The sequence below is a fragment of the Schistocerca gregaria genome, chromosome 4, assembly GCF_023897955.1.
Source record: "Schistocerca gregaria isolate iqSchGreg1 chromosome 4, iqSchGreg1.2, whole genome shotgun sequence".
Taxonomy (NCBI): domain Eukaryota; kingdom Metazoa; phylum Arthropoda; class Insecta; order Orthoptera; family Acrididae; genus Schistocerca; species Schistocerca gregaria.
The window spans coordinates 560375637-560392907 of record NC_064923.1 but is presented as its reverse complement, the minus strand read 5'-3'; the positions used below and the strand labels follow the sequence as shown (position 1 = coordinate 560392907).

General features: G+C 45.3%; 1 protein-coding gene across 1 annotated transcript in view; it reads right to left on the bottom strand.

Annotated features, from left to right (window-relative positions):
• Positions 1-1187: 1187 nt before the first annotated feature.
• The window catches only part of LOC126267814 (trace amine-associated receptor 4-like), a 35887-nt gene continuing 19803 nt past the window's right edge, over positions 1188-17271 (bottom strand). Inside the window, exons 3-4 of the mRNA XM_049973120.1 lie at positions 14948-15374; positions 1188-1772 (exon numbers count right to left, since the gene is read on the bottom strand). Of these exons, the coding sequence (XP_049829077.1) occupies positions 1512-1772; positions 14948-15374 (688 nt within the window). The 3' untranslated portion in view covers positions 1188-1511. The remainder of the gene's footprint in view (positions 1773-14947; positions 15375-17271) is intronic.

The window sequence follows — 17271 nt, the reverse complement described above, 5'->3', positions numbered from 1 at the left end:
TGTCGTTTACAGTTATGCCACTGGGCACAAGAGAAATTACGGGACGATGACAGATTTTTTTTGCGCGCGTTCTATTTAGCGACGAAGCGTCATTCACCAACAGCGGCAACGTAAACCGGTATAATATGCACTATTGGGCAACGGAAAATCCACGATGGCTGCCACAAGTGGAACATCAGCGACCTTGGCTGGTTAATGTATGGTGCGGCATTATGGGAGGAATGATAATTGGCCTCCATTTTATCGATGGCAATCTAATAGTGTAATGTATGCCGATTGCCTACGTAATTTTCTGCCTATGTTACTACAAGATGTTTCACTGCATGACAGAATGGCAATGTACTTCCAACATTATGGATGTCCGTCACATAGTTCGCGTGCGGTTGAAGCGGTATTGAATAGCATATTTCATGACAGGTGTATTGGTCGTCGAAGCACCATACCATGGCCCGCACGTTCACCGCATCTGACGTCCCCGGATTTCTTTCTGTGGGGAAAGTTGAAGGATATTTGCTATCGTGATCCACCTACAACGCCTGACAACATGCGTCAGCGCATTGTCAACGCATGTGCGAACATTACGAAAGGTGAACTACTCGCTGTTGAGAGGAATGTCGTTACACGTATTGCCAAATGCATTGAGTTCGGCAGAGATGATTTTGAACATTTATTGCATAATGTGGTATTTACAGATAATCACGCTGTAGCAGTATGCGTTCTCAGAAATGATAAGTTCACAAAGGCACATGTATCACATTGGAACAACCGAAATAAAATGTTCAAACGTACCTACGTTCCGTATTTTAATTTAAACAACCTACCTGTTACCAACTGTTCGTCCAAAATTGTGAGCCATATGTTTGTGACTATTACAGCGTCATCTACCAAAAGGGGATAAAGTGGTCCAACTAAAACATTCATATTTCTTTACGTACTACACGTATATGTAATAAAAATGAAGGTTCACATTAAAAAAAAAACCGCAGTTGATATCAGTTTGACCTATTGCAGCGCTATCTAGCGGGCCAACAATAGCGTCATCTGGTTTCCCCTTGAAGCTAGACAATTTTCGTTCTTTGTAGTTTTTTCGTTTGACGGTTATTTCGTGAGATATTTGGCCCGGTCACGATCAATGGATCACCCTGTATATGGATAGATAGATAGACAGGATGAGTACAGCGTTAAGCACATCGACTCTCACTAGCTGCCCGTTCAGCGGTCGAGTCACAGAAATTGAAGAGCGAATCGTTGACTACTGAGCAGTTCCGGGGACATTAATTGGTCTATTGCTTTGCCTAGTTACGGTAATCATCTCCGAGGAGCAGTAGCAGCGAAGTAGTAGAGTTAACTGACAGGGATCTTCTCTGCAGAACGGCCTGCAGACGTTTTAGCTCGGACACACGATAAAGCACACATTGTTCAGTTGCGAAGCTGTTGTGGTCACAGCCAAAGTTTATAAGCAGACGCGTCCAGTGGCGATGTCGACGACGAATCTGTGAGAGACGGCAGCTCTACAGCGCGACGCCGATCTGCTCGTGGCGCAGGCCGCTGGTCCTGCGCGCGCTGGCGCGTAGGCTGCCGTTGCGGCTGGGCGAGCGCAGGGAGCGCATGCGGAAGGAGGAGGGCCCCGCGCTGCCCGACAGCTGGCGCAGCTGCGTCGCCTCGCTGGAGCTGCCGGCGCCGCCGCCCGCCTCCGACTCCGCCTCTCGCCGGCCGGCCGCTCGCTGGCAGCACACGCCCCGCACCGTCGCGTTCATCCGCTTCGTCGCTGCCTGCAACACGCCACGCACGACAGCGATTAATGCGGGAACAGAAAGAAAGCGATTATAACTGTGTGTCGGATCGAGACTTGAACTCGGGATCTTTTCCTTTGTCGGGCAAGTGCTCTACCACCTGAGCTACTCAAGTACGACTCACGCCCGGTCCTCACAGCCTTGCTTCTGCCAGTCTCGGTCCGGCACACAGTTTTAATCTGCCTGGAAGTTTCGTATCAGCGCACACTCCGCTGCATAGTGAAAATCTCATTCTAGAAAGAAAGCTGGTTGGCTGCGTGCAGACTCGCCGCAGTGTCCGGCGCGGCTATCCTCGTCTTTGGGTGCACACGTTATCGCTGGTTACCCTGCCACTCACGGTGCTGCAGTGCCATTATGAGTAGAGCATCAAGCACGCTCCGTTAGCTAAGTAATCTTTCTCACACAATTTTACACAAACTAATCATAAAAAAACTATTTTGAGGTTACGTATAGCTTCATATGCTAGATTCATGATGAACTGCCCATCATCTCGCTGATGGTTATTCTTACTGTCATATTCTCATTTAAGTAAGTCGCTGTGCGAAGTTTGCCATAAAATAGACTACTGGCCATTAAAATTGATACACCAAGAAGAAATGCAGATGATAGACGGGTATTCATTGGACAAATATATTATACTAGAACTGATATGTAATTACATTTTCACGCAATTTGGGTCCATAGATCCCGAGAAATCAGTACCCAGAACCACCACCTCTGGCCGTAATAACGGCCTTGATACGCCTGGGCATTCAGTCAAACAGAGCTTGGATGGCGTGTACAGGTACAGCTGCCCATGCAGCTTCAACACGATACCACAGTTCATCAAGAGTAGTGACTGGCGTATTGTAAAGAGCCAGTTGCTCGGCCTCCATTGACCAGACGTTTTCAATTGGTGAGAGATCTGGAGAATGTGCTGGCCAGGGCAGCAGTCGAACGCTTACTGTATCCAGAAAGGACCGTACAGGACCTGCAACATGCGGTCGTGCATTATCCTGCTGGAATATAGGATTTCGGATGGATCGAACGAAGAGTAGAGCCACGGGTCGTAACACATCTGAAATGGAACGTCCACTGTTCAAGGTGCTGTCAATGCGAGCAAGAGATGGCCGAGACGTGTAACCAGTGGCACCCCATACCATCACGTCAGGTTTGGGGTACACTGACCGGCCTATACTTCCACCACAACTGTCAACTACCATTCCGTTTATGGTCAAAACTTCAACAACACAATGAAGCGTTGACCATCCGCAAATAAATACACTGATCTTACGTTTTCTTTACTGCTTTGTTAAGCCTCAAAAGAGAAAAAGCCTAGTACGGTACGTAACTCAAGCAGTATGATCCATCTTCGCCGGCCGAGGTGGCCGTGCGGTTCTAAGCGCTACAGTCTGGAACCGCGCGACCGCTACGTCGCAGGTTCGAATCCTGCCTCGGGCATGGATATGTGTGATGTCCTTAGGTTAGTTAGGTTTCAGTAGTTCTCAGTTCTAGGAGACTGATGACCACAGCTGTTATGTCTCATAGTGCTCAGAGCCATTTGACCATCATGATACTGTAAACAGAACCTGGATTCGTCCGAAAAAAAATGACGTTTTGCCATTCGTGCACCCAGGTTCGTCGTTGAGTATACCCTCACAGGCGCTCCTGTCTGTGATGCAGCGTCGAGGGTAACCGCAGTCATGGTGTCCGAGCTGATAGTCAACGCTGCTGCAAAAGTCGTCGAACGGTTCGTGCAGATGATTGTTGTCTTGCAAACGTCCCCATCTGTTGACTCAGGGATCGAGACGTGGCTACACCATCCGTTACAGCCATGCGGATAAGTGCCTGTCATCTCGACTGCTAGTGATACGAGGCCGTTGGGATCCAGCACGCCGTTCCGTATTACCCACCTGAACCCACCGATTCCATATTCTGCCAACAGTCATCTCGACCAACGCGAACAGCAATGTTGTGATACGATAAACCGCAATCGCGATAGGCTACAATCCGACCTTTATCAAAGTCGGAAAAGTGATGGTACGCATTTCTCCTCCTTAAACGAGGCATCACAACAACGTTTCACCAGGCAATGCCGGTCAACTGCTGTTTGTGTATGAGAAATGGGTTGGAAACTTTCCTCATGTCAGCACGTTGTAGGTGTCCCCACCGGCGCCAAACTTGTGTGAATGCTCTAAGAAGTTAATCATTTGCATATCACAGCATCTTCTTCCTGTCGGTTAAATTTCGCTTCTGTAGCACGTCAACTTCGTGGGGTAGCAATTTTAATGGCCAGTAGTGTATATGGCTCACTGTGGTTTTGCACATGATGCATATTACATCACATGCAGCTGTGAATGAAATTTCACTAATGTATTAAATTTTTCTTTAGACTCTGAGGGAGGTCTCTGTCTGTCTCCAAATTCGAGAAAATGGAATTTATGTAGCGTGTTCACTTCCGACAGCGTGTGCGAGAGAATAAAATATTGACGACATACCCCAAATCTCCTAAACTGTTCGAGGTACCAAAACAAGATTTTGGCAGTTGATACCACCCAAGAAGACCGTATTTTGCGGTGTATTTAACATAAGGGGCTTCCTTATCTGTGGCGATAGAGCAGAAGCTATGGTTTTTATTTAATTTTTTCAATCCAGTACTGTAATTTTGTAAGTCTTCGACAGCTATTGAGAAGACAATTTTTTAACATGAAATAAACACGAATTTTCTTATTTTATCATACAGCAAACCGACACACTGAAGTTTTCCCGTGAGGTATTGACCATCCTGATCTCCTATTGCTTGTTTAATAACACACTCTGTTTCAAGATTCTGTCGCAGTAGCTCTTGCAGGCTGAATATGTGCAATTTGTACTCTGTTTTGGCAGAAGAAGCGAAATTAAACCTGTCAAGAGAAATGTAGCCGTTCCCCATAACTGATGAAGCCTCGTCAGATGAGAAATTATTCACAATTCAGACAAATATAAATCGCCAAGTCTGTTGCAATTTTGGCTGAATCATGTAACCCACCGTATTTTTAATAATGAACGACTGGAATGGAAACTTAGCAAAGGATTTTCTTCCTGTTTTTTATCTGAGAAATATGAAAAGAATTCGCAGCAAACAGTGTACCATATAGCGGTTACTATCCCCATTCGGAATGAAGTGGTGAACTCCTCCACGATCATTAACTTTTAATTTGTTAAAGGTAGATTGCATATATTTATAATCTGTTTTAACAGTAACGAGTAGTTCAAGTGATTCATAAAGTAATGAAACAATATGATTTTTAACGACCATCGACATGAGGCGAAACGAAATTTGCTATGGGTTTTTGCATCAACATCAGTGCAGCAATTACAAGTTTATTTTCATGTAGAGGATATACTTCTTGATAAGTTATTGACACCATTTGTCCTCAGTTCCTCACTTAATAAACCACTGTTTCAGGAGATATAAGGTCCACAAAGAAAATCATCTGCTAAGTTGTGGCATATGATCCTTATTAAGAAGACCCTGGATTACAAGATTACTCTGAAACTGCAACAGAATAAATGATTCATTTTGGCAGATTCGGTAACCGTCTCTCTTTCCGAAAAGCGTCATCATTGGCGATATTTGGCTAAAAAGTTAAATAACACAGATGAAAATAATTCGCCAATTCTGTTGCAATTGCAGCGGACTTCTGTAACGCAGCGTATCTTTAATAATGAACTCCTAGGACTGAAACTTAGCAAAGGATTTTCTTCCTACACCTCATTTATAGTAGACATGAGAAAGTACAACAAATACCGTACGATCTACCCTTTCCTATCCCTATACAGAGTTAAGGAGTGAATCATCTTAATACAATTATTGTTTAATTCACCAGTGATATTGTCTTTGACGAATAGTTGGCAAGGTTCTGCAGGTCGTCATTGCGTTGATAGCTTCGGAGGTACAAAAGAGTTCTATTGGGTCAATGCTACTCTGCAGCAAAGATGCAGATTGTTCTATTAGAAACAACTTATTTGGTGACTGTTTATCTGTGGATAAGACTCGTACAAAAACGTGATAGTCATCACTTAATGAAGCGCTTGAGACTACTCATTAGGGTTAAATTAAACTATATATACAATCTATCTGTAACACGTTAAAAGATGATAATGTGGGAGAAATTCACCGCTTCATTATGAAAGAGGATAGTACTGAAATATGGTACAATGTTTCCTGTCAATTATCTTCATTTTTTCAAGATGAAAAACATGAACAAAATTCTTTGGTAAGTTTCCATTCCAGCTTTCACTATTAACAATACGATGGTTTACAAGATTCTGCCAAAACTGCAACAGAGTTGGTGATTTATTTTTGTCTGAATTGTTAACATTTCTCATTTGAAGAAGCCTCGTCAATTATGAGGAACGGCTATGTTTCTCCTATTGAAAGGTTTAATTTCGATTTTTTTTGCCAAAATAGTGTATAAATTGCACAAATTCGCCTTGCAATAGTTACTGCGACAGAATCTTGAAACATTGAGTCCTATTAAACAAACAATAGGCGACGAGCATGGTCAGTACTTTAAGGAAACATCTCCTTATGCTGATGTGCTGTAATATAAGAAGAAATTTCGTGTTTATTTTCATACTACAAAATTCTCTTCTCAATAACTGTCGAAGACTTAACAAATTATAGTACTGGACCGAAAAAATAAAGTACAAGCCATAACTTCTGCTATTATATCACCGTAGTTAAGAGAGTTCCGTACATTAACCATTTAGGAAAATACTCTCTTCTTTGGATGGTCTCACTCGCCAGAATCTAATATCGTTATTTCGAACGGCTTCCGAGATATGAGGTATGTTATGAATATTACTTTCTTACGCTCGTGCGGTGAGAAGTGTACGTACTATATAAATTCCATTTTTTTGAGATTGGAAACAGATAGAGACCTCCTTCCAAGTGTAAGTAAAAATTTAATATTTTATCTAGATTTCATTCGCAGCAACTTACGGTGTAATATGCACCAAGGGCAAAGTCGTAGCGATCCATATTTTTCACTGAAAATGTTTTCGTATTTTTCACAGCAAGCAGTTATTCAGCATGGCAGTGGTTGATAGAGTTCTTGGATGTTCTCCTGAGGGAAATTTCGTACAATTGGCGTATCATATTGTCAGAATGCAGAGATGGCTGGAGGCCCTGTCGAAAGTATTCCAAGCGTTTTCAAATTGGTGAGAGATTCGGCGATCTTGTTGGTCAAGGTAGGGTTTCATTGGTCATCTGGGCTCATTTAAAAGTGAAATGATCGCTGAAGATAAATCTACTCCAGTCAGTGAGATTCCAGGCCGATGACATGTCTGGCGACGCTCGCCGTGGGATACCAGTCTGACTGTTGCCCACTATTCGGCCCGACAGCCAGGAGTGATGGTCTGGATGGCATTTCTTTTCTTAGCAGAATCCTTTTGGTTGTCAGCCATCATTGCCGGCCGCGGTGGCCGAGCGGTTCTAGGCGCTTCAGTCCTGAACCGCGCGATTGCTACGGTCGTAGGTTCGAATCCTGCCTCAGGTATGAATGTGTGTGATGTCCTTAGGTTAGTTAGGTTTAAGTAGTTCTAAGTTCTAGGGGACTGATGACCTCAGATGTTAAGTCCCATGGTGCTCAGAGCCATTTGAACCATTTTAATTTTAGCCATCATTGGCTTACGTTTCAGCAAGTTAGTACCTGTCCACAGACGGCGAGAGTTTCTATTTCTTGTCGTCGTGTTTGCCAAAGTCTACCTTGGCTAGGAAGGTTTCCGGATCTCACCACAATCGACAACGTTTGGAACATTATGGGCAGAGCCCTCCACAATTAGCGCCAATTGTACAGTGTGGCCCAATATCCCTCAGGAGGACGTCCAACAACTCGGTCAATCAATGGCAAGCGATACAAGTGCTTCCTTAAGGGTCAGAGGTGGACTTACTCAGTTTATGAAGCTCTTTCTCTTGAATAAATCATCCAATTTTTCTGAAGTTGTAATCATTTGTTTGGTACATGTACGTCACATCTATCGATTTTCGTCCCATTCGGGTAACTCCTTCGTGATGCGTCTTTTTTTTTTAATTTTTTCTTGAAGTCTGTCTAGACATGACATTGTAAATCGACATGAAATGGAACGAGCGCATAAGGTCGGCTGTAGGAAAGACCAAGGGTTAACTTCACTTTATTCGGAGAATTCTAGGAAAGCGTTCTTGACCTATAAAATAGACCACGAACAGAACACTTCCTCGACCCATTCTTGGGTACTGTTCGTCTGTTTGGGATCCCCATCTGGTCTCAGTAAACGAAGACACCGAAACAATTGAGAGGCATGCATGGAACTGTTACGTGAACTCAAATGGGAATCTCTGCAATGTCGAGAAAGTTTAGAGAAACGGGCTTTGCGGCAGATTGCAGAACGATCCTACTGCCACCAACATACATCTCGCGTAAGGTCTGCGAACACAAGATAGGAGGAATTGGGCCTAGTGTGGAAGCATGTAGACAGTCGTTTTTACGTCGCTCCACTAGCTTGTGGAACAGGAGAGGTAATGACTAGCAGCAGTACAAAGCACTCTCTGCATGCAACGTATTGAGGCTTGAGGATTATGTATGTGAATGTAGAAGTATTGAGCATACTAAAACGCTTATGACGTCATTAGGTGCTGAGGAAAGCGTATAATGGAACAGTTATCCCATCATTCTCTCTCTGCAAAGAAATCCTAAACCTTTCGTGTTCGAACCATTTTCAGTATTTCGAAAATACTTTTTTTTCTTTTCCTAAATGGTGGTTATGATAGCTCAAGTGCCCCCAAACTTGTGCTACTGTTGTAAATGTTTTAGGTTCGATACATGGAAAGAGTAATTTTCTATGTTAAAAAACCACTCCCCACAAACCATTATATAAGTAAGCTGTGTTGTATGTATGGGAATAACAATTTGCGTGGTGGGGGATGTGATATTACTATTGTTAACTGTCAGAGAATGCTCCACGCGTATAACCACACGCAGATATTAGCAATAATGGCAAAAGAATAGATATGCTGCGATATGGTAATGACATAGCTGTTGTAGCTGAAAGTGAAGATGATGCTGATGCAGTCTTGAAGATGCTGGCGAACGTTTTGGAATAGCAGCCTGTGTTTACATTACAAGTGATGCCACTGCGTTATCGTTGCGACGCAATATTTTCCCTATTTCGTTTAAGGTTGATTCCGGGAATGCTTATTTCGAAAAGAACACAGCTGATTTCCTCCCCCACTTTTACTTCGAAAAGAACACATCTGATTTCCTCCCCCACTTTATTCCACTCAGTGACTACTCTCTGTCTCAAATGAACTTATCGTCGAGGGGACAATAGCAGGCGATCCCATCTTTTAAACAGACCGTGCTATAAATTAATTTTCTCTCCATTTCGATTCAGTACCTATTCATTAGTTATGTTATACGTTCATCTAATCTTCAGCATTGTTAGTAGCACTACATCTGAAAATCTTCTCTTTTCTTCTCGTTTAGCATCCATGTTGACTTCTGAACAAGGCTATACTTCAATACTTTCATAAATAGCTTCGTAGCTTGCTAGGCTTCTGAACCACTGAAGGTAATGGCTTGACAAGGTGTGTGAGCCGGTGCGCGAGTTCTGTACGCCATTTCCGTAGGGGTGGACGGGGCAATATAAAAGACTAAGATGGAGAGCGAAGGAGGAGAGGAAAACGAAAACGAAGACGGCGAAGAATCGGTCACTAAAATAAGAAGAGGCGGAGATGTGCGAAAAGAAGTCACTGGAAGATCGAGCTCTCACAATGTTGTGTAACATTTCCACTAGATCTACCACTTTCTGGTATGGAGACATTTCGGTTGCTACATGGGGTCACTCTCGTTATGTCAAGCTGAAGCAACGGAAGTATAAAAATGGTTCAAATGGCTCTGAACACTATGAGACGTAACTTCTGAGGTCATCAGTCCCTTAGAACTTATAACTACTTAAACCTAACTAACGTAAGGACATCACACACATCGATGCCCGAGGCAGGATTCGAACCTGCGACAGTAGTGGTCCCGCGGTTCCAGACTGTAGCGCCTAGAACCGCTCGGCCTGTAACGGAAGTGTAAAGGGTGTGTTTTTTCATCTTTCAGATTTCCTCGTAGTGAGTTATGAATGGAGTGCTTCAAGAGGTACAGGAAAGTTATTGATTCAGTTTTATCCACAATGTTTCGACGACCGACCCAGCTGCGTTCTTCACATGGTTCGACTCCAACTAAGCAGCGAGTACGCATAACACAGCTCGTAACACCTGGGTGAGACTAAGGGGATGATTGAAATATTCTGCATTATGGTGCAAGCAACGCAACTTTCGACTGCTTGTTATTACATGTTTTGAACTGCATAATACACTCCTGGAAATTGAAATAAGAACACCGTGAATTCATTGACCCAGGAAGGGGAAACTTTATTGACACATTCCTGGGGTCAAATACATCACATGATCACACTGACAGAACCACAGGCACATAGACACAGGCAACAGAGCATGCACAATGTCGGCACTAGTACAGTGTATATCCACCTTTCGCAGCAATGCAGGCTGCTATTCTCCCATGGAGACGATCGTAGAGATGCTGGATGTAGTCCTGTGGAACGGCTTGCCATGCCATTTCCACCTGGCGCCTCAGTTGGACCAGCGTTCGTGCTGGACGTGCAGACCGCGTGAGACGACGCTTCATCCAGTCCCAAACATGCTCAATGGGGGACAGATCCGGAGATATTGCTGGCCACGGTAATTGACTTACACCTTCTAGAGCACGTTGGGTGGCACGGGATACATGCGGACGTGCATTGTCCTGTTGGAACAGCAAGTTCCCTTGCCAGTCTAGGAATGGTAGAACGATGGGTTCGATGACAGTTTGGATGTACCGTGCACTATTGTCCCCTCGACGATCACCAGAGGTGTACGGCCAGTGTAGGAGATCGCTCCCCACACCATGATGCCGGGTGTAGGCCCTGTGTGCCTCGGTCGTATGCAGTCCTGATTGTGGCGCTCACCTGCACGGCACCAAACACGCATACGACCATCATTGGCACCAAGGCAGAAGCGACTCTCATCGCTGAAGACGTCACGTCTCCATTCGTCCCGCCATTCACGCCTGTCGCGACACCACTGGAGGCAGGCTGCACGATATTGGGGCGTGAGCGGAAGACGGACTAACGGTGTGCGGGACCGTAGCCCAGCCATATGGAGACGGTTGCGAATGGTCCTCGCCGATACCCCAGGAGCAACAGTGTCCCTAATTTGCTGGGAAGTGGCGGTGCGGTCCCCTACGTCACTGTTTAGGATCCTATGGTCTTGGCGTGCATCCGTGCGTCGCTGCGGCCCGGTCCCAGGTCGACGGGCACGTGCACCTTCCGCCGACCACTGGCGACAACATCGATGTACTGTGGAGACCTCACGCCCCACGTATTGAGCAATTCGGCGGTACGTCCACCCGGCCTCCCGCATGCCCACTATACGCCCTCGCTCAAAGTCCGTCAACTGCACATATGGTTCACGTCCACGCTGTCGTGGCATGCTACCAGTGTTAAAGACTGCGATGGAGCTCCGTATGCCACGGCAAACTGGCTGACACTGACGGCGGCGGTGCACAAATGCTGCGCAGCTAGCGCCATTCGACGGCCAACACCGCGGTTCCTGGTGTCCGCTGTGCCGTGCGTGTGATCATTGCTTGTACAGCCCTCTCGCAGTGTCCGGAGCAAGTATGGTGGGTCTGACACACCGGTGTCAATGTGTTCTTTTTTCCATTTCCAGGAGTGTACAAAGAGGAATTACTGAAATCCTCATCTTTTATTTCGTTGTAAAGTCGTGTTGATCACAATGAGCGGAAAAAGAAGTGAAGCAGCGTTTATTACGTAGCATGTCTAGCACGCCACATGGGTGCAACAGAAACATCGGGGATACTCAACAGATTAATGCTAAAGATATTTTATATTGGGTACTTGATTAAATTTTCACTGCTTGTTCTACGGTAAACACATGGTTATTTTAATAGAATGATATAAGATAATTTACTGAAAGTAACGTCCTTCGACAGCTACAACCTTCTTGATAGGTGATCCACTCATGGATCCAGTTTTCGAGATTGTTAAAAGATGTGTTATTCAGAAGGGCCATGGTGCATGGACCGAAACAAGTGCCAATGCGGAGGGTTGACGTCTGGTGAATATGACGGGTGGGGAAGACATTCCGTCGCATTTCTTTCAAGGTTTTATTCACTCAAAAACATGTGGTTTGGCGTTGTTATGAAGCAGAATGACTTTGTCTTGTCTGAGCATATTGCGTGTGTGTGCTTTTCAGTGCACGATTCATTCGCGTAATTATGCTTCGTAGCATTCAGCGTTTGTCCTGGTTGCAGCAGCTTACGGTACACCGCACCGACCAGGACGCGTTTTGTCACTCATTCAAAATAATTGACTTTGCATAGTCGAAAGCAATTTCTGCACGTTGTTTCCGACAGAGCATGTTCTCCATAAGCTTCCAGTAACAAACGATGACTTCCTGAAGCAGATTTCTAGAGATGAAAGCAAAAGAGTAACACTTTCCAAAAATGAGGTTTTGGACTTGCAAAACTCGGCATGTTCGAGACACTAAACAGGCATGGTGTTTTCACACGACTCGAAAGTCAAACAGATGACAAAACTTAATGTTTCTACTAGTAAATAGTCGTGTCACTGTCAACTATGCTGCTTTAGTACAGTTTCTGCCCTCTTTTCATCAGCTGCGAGAATTAATTCAAATACCCAATACGGCGATGAAACTACTACTTCGGTGGCATGTGCATCTCGAGTTTGGTTCCTCAACACGCTGAAATATAGCAATTTAACAAGAGCGGTTGGGAGGGGCGGGAGGCTGTGGAATAAACAAGTACTGGGGAATGGTCGCCAGGAGAGAAAAGGGATGGGGGCGAAAGGTCATAGTTTGCACAGAGCGCCTGTTAGGCGGCGTGATACACGTTGCAATAAAGGTCGCGTGTAGCGACAGTTACCCGCGCTACACTCACGTTCTCACAGGAGCGACATCAGAAGCAACGAGACATCACAATCAGCAACTAGCCTCGCGTGTGATGGGCCGTTTCCACCCTTTTTGCTGACAGCCTCCTAGTATGTCAGGTATTTACTCGAGATTGGAAAAAAGTGTGGCTCTTCTTCTAGCGTCGAAAACAATTTCGCCATGTTAGATACATTTGGCACACAGCATTGTATGACGTAAAATGCACCCAACGTAAATTGGCCAGCGACTGTATTTTTTACTACAAGTTTTTCAGGATTGTGCTTTCCATAATTTCAATTTCGATGTATCACAGTGACTAGGGATAACAGCGAAAAGAAAACCAGTTCGTTTTCAAGTTGTCACATCAATCTATAAGATGCAAGAAAAAGAAAAAGTTTTTGCCGAATAGTTTCCTCAAAATTTAATGACAAAGATTGCCTTGCGGAGAACTTGCAAACAGTGATTTTAATTTTTTATGCAAAAAGTAAAAGTCTTACAGAGAAACTAACTACATAAATTACCTCATCTACATAAAACAATTTTTTTAGGCGTATCAGTCGACCTTAAATTCCATCCTTGCGTCTCTTGTGGTATAGTTGCGTAAAGCAAAAACCGCTGTGTGTTGCGCTGGCCTATCGATAGAATAGAAAGTTGTACTGGTGTTCTATAGCTGTAAGCTAAGTCGCTTCACCCACGTTTCTACGCGCTCCACCTACAATGTGTGATCAAAAGTATCCGGACACCGGGCTGAAAATGACATACAAGTTCGTGGCGCCAACCATCGGTAATGCTGGAATTCAATATGGTATTGACCGACCTTTAGCTTTGATGACAGCTTTCACTCTCGCAGGCCTACGTGCAGTCAGGTGCTGGAAGGTTTCTTGGGGAATGGCAGACCACTCTTCACAGAGTGCTGCACTGAGGAGAGGTATCGAGGTCGGTTGGTGAGGCCTGGCACGAAATCAGTGTTTCAAAACATCCCAAAGCTGTTCTGTAGGATTCAGGTCAGGACTCTGTGCAGTCCAGTCCATCATAGGGATGTTATTGTCGTGTAACGACTCCGACACAGGTCGTACATTATGAACAGGCGCTCGATCGCGTTGAAAGATGCAATCGCCATTCCCGAATTGCTCTTCAACAATGGGAAGCAAGAAGGTGCTTAAAACATCAAAGCAGGCCTGTGCTATGATAGTGCCACAAGCCCCCTCCGTGAAAAACAGGACCATACCATTACACCACCGCCTCCGTATTTTACTGTTGGCACTACACACGCCGGCAGATGACGTTCACTGGGCATTCGCCATACCCACATCCTGCCATCAGATCGCCACATTGTCTATTGTGATTCGTCACTGCACTCAACGTTTTTCCACTGTTTAATCGTCCAATGTTTATGCTCCTAACAGAAGCGAGGCGTCGTTTGGCATTTACGGTCGTGATGTGTGGCTTATGAGCAGCCGCTAGACCGTGAAATCCAAGTTTTCTCACCTCCCGCCTAACTGTCATAGTACATGCAATGGATTCTGATGCAGTATGGAATTCCTGTGTGATGGTCTGGGTAGATGTCTGCCTATTACACATTACGACCCTCTTCAACTGTCTGTGGTCTCTGTCAATCAACAGACGTGGTTGGCCTGTACGCTTTTGTGCTGTACGTGTCCCTTCACTTTTCCACTACACTATAACGTCGGAAACATTGGACCTAGGGATGTTTAGGAGTATGGAAATTTCACGTACAGACGTTTGACGCAAGTGACACCCAATCGCCTGAGCACGTTCGAAGTCCGTGAGTTGCGCGGAGCGTCCCATATTGCTCTCTCACGATGTCTAATAACTACTGAGGTCGCTGATATGGAGTACCTGGCAGTAGGTGGCAGCGCAGTGCACCTAATATGAAAAACGTATGTTTTTGGGGGTGTCCGGATACTTTTGATCACATAGTGTATGTGGGTCGCTTCTGCGACATATCATGAATCACGTCACGTGTCGTATCGCATATATTGTAGCCTTAGTGATAACTGCGTCTTGCCCTAGTTATGCCAGAGCACAGACTAATTCCCAGTCAAAAACATCAGAAAATGACTTAAAGCTTTAATGCAAATCTACACGAGAATAGCTCGCACAGCAAAGTATACAATACCTTTATTTCGTGCATACGCGCAGCGTATATGATGGGATTGATGAGTGTCTTGAGGATTACGAGGAAGTTGACGGTAGTGAAGATGAAGAACATGTTGATCCTCTCGTTCGTGCGCGTGGGCAGAGGGTAGAGGCAGTCGTCGCAGTAGAGCACGAAGATGAGGACGGCCGGCATGAGCGCGACCAGGTAGGAACCCAGGATGAGCAGCGTGGTGTAGACTGCCTTGACGTTGCGCGCCATCTGCCGGCTGCGCTTCTTCTGCGGGCAGTTCCACTCCTGGACGTACTTCATGCGGCTGAAGCGCAGCCGGCTCGCCTGGTGGCGCTGCACGATCACGAAGATGTGCGAGTAGATGAGCAGCATGAGTAGCAGCGGCCCGAAGAACAGCGACGAGAAGACCGCGCGGAACTTGTACTGCCGCAGGAACCTGCCACACGGCGGACACACCTGGTCAGATACACCAATATTTGGCGTAATTTAGTACGTGCATAAATATTCTTGATCAAAGTGCAGAAGTTGCCGAACATCTCCGGGCTTTGATCAAAAATTTGTTTGCAGACTAATGCAGTGGTTAGTGTGTAAGACACAAGGTCTCAACACTTTCGTCCCAAAGTCACACAAGGATTAATTCCACTACAGGCTTTTTCAGCATACACTGTCTGATCAAAAGTATCTGGACACATGCTAGTAGACGTCAATGTAGTGTGTCCACGCTTTCTGTATGTAACGGCATGAACTTTGCTGGGGACACTTCCAGTGAGGTTTTTCAATGTCATGGAGGAATGGTAGCACACCCATTTCATCAAGAACGAAACCAAACAAGGTAGTGATTTTGGGCGCTGGGTCTGTGGTGAAGTCGACGTTCTAACTTATCCCAAAGGGGTCCATTGGATTCATGCCAGGACTTTGGGTTCAAATGGCTCTGAGCACTATGAGACTTAACTTCTGAGGTCATCAGTCCCCTAGAACTTAGAACTACTTAAACCTAACGAACCCAAGGACATCACACACATCCATGCCCGAAGCAAGATTCGAACCTGTGACCGTAGTGGTCAGGACTTTGGGCATGCCAGTCCATTTTAGATATGTTATTGACCACAAATCATTGTCTGACAGATGCTGGATTATGGCAGGGTGAACTGTCATGCTGACACAAACGAGCATTGTCTCCAAATTATTCCTCTTCTTCTGTCAGCAGCATACAGCGCTGTAAAATGTGTTCGTATCCTTCCGCTTTTAGTGTATTCTGAAGTGCAGTAAGGGGTCCCCACCCTAATCACGAAAAATAGCCCATACCGTAACACCACCTTCTCCATTCTCATTGTTGACATTGCACATGACGACAAGTAACGATCTCCAGGAATTCGCTAAATTCGAACCTTTACATCGGCTTGTCCCTGGGTGTAGCGTGATTCTTCTTCGCCTTTTCCCGGCCTTTGGGGGTCGGCTTTGTTATATGGTTTTTGGCAAAGTTAGTGACAGATGGCAGCCGACTGCGCTTCCTGACGCCAGAACATAACGTGATTAATCACTCGCGTCCAGTCATCAACTGTCCAGTGGCGTTTCTCTTTGCACCACCTCGAGTGTCTCGTAGCATTCGCTACAGAACTGTTTGGCCTACGAGGAAGTGCTTCACCATTGTATCTTCCTCTTTTTTACTGCCTACGCACAATCTTTGTGCTAACTGGACTTCTGTAGCAGATGCGAGCTAACCAGTGATTCATTCTGCAGATTTCGTGTGACTTTTCACAACCACACTCCGCAATTCTCGACGGTCCCTATGCGCCAGTACCTGATCTTGGTTTACAGCACCAGCAGTCGAATTGCGTATCTTTAGAAAGGTTGAATTATGCTTGGTGGTTTTGTTACTCAGGGGACAGCCGGTGTCCAGTCCACTTTTGAAGCCACTGAGTTCTACTGACAACACAATACTCCCTGCCTCCTTTTTTATTGGCAGGCCGGCCTCTCGCGACATCTACTGGTCAGTTCTGCATTACATACATGTTTTCGGATACTTTCGATCAGATAGTGTATTTAGAGAGTATGAGCCGGCCAGGGTGTCCGAGCGGTTCTAGGCGCTACAGTCTGGAACCGCGTGACCGCTACGGTCGCAGGTTCGAATCCTGCTTTGGGCATGAATGTGTGTGATGTCCTTCGGTTAGTTAGGTTTAAGTAGTTCTAAGTTCTAGGGGGCTGATGACCCTAGAAGTTAAGTCCCATAGTGCTCAGAGCCATTTGGACCATTTAAAGAGTATGTTATCAGGAGAATGATTGATGACTGACATGGGAGAATTTGAGTTTGAGGATTACGAATTAGAAATTTC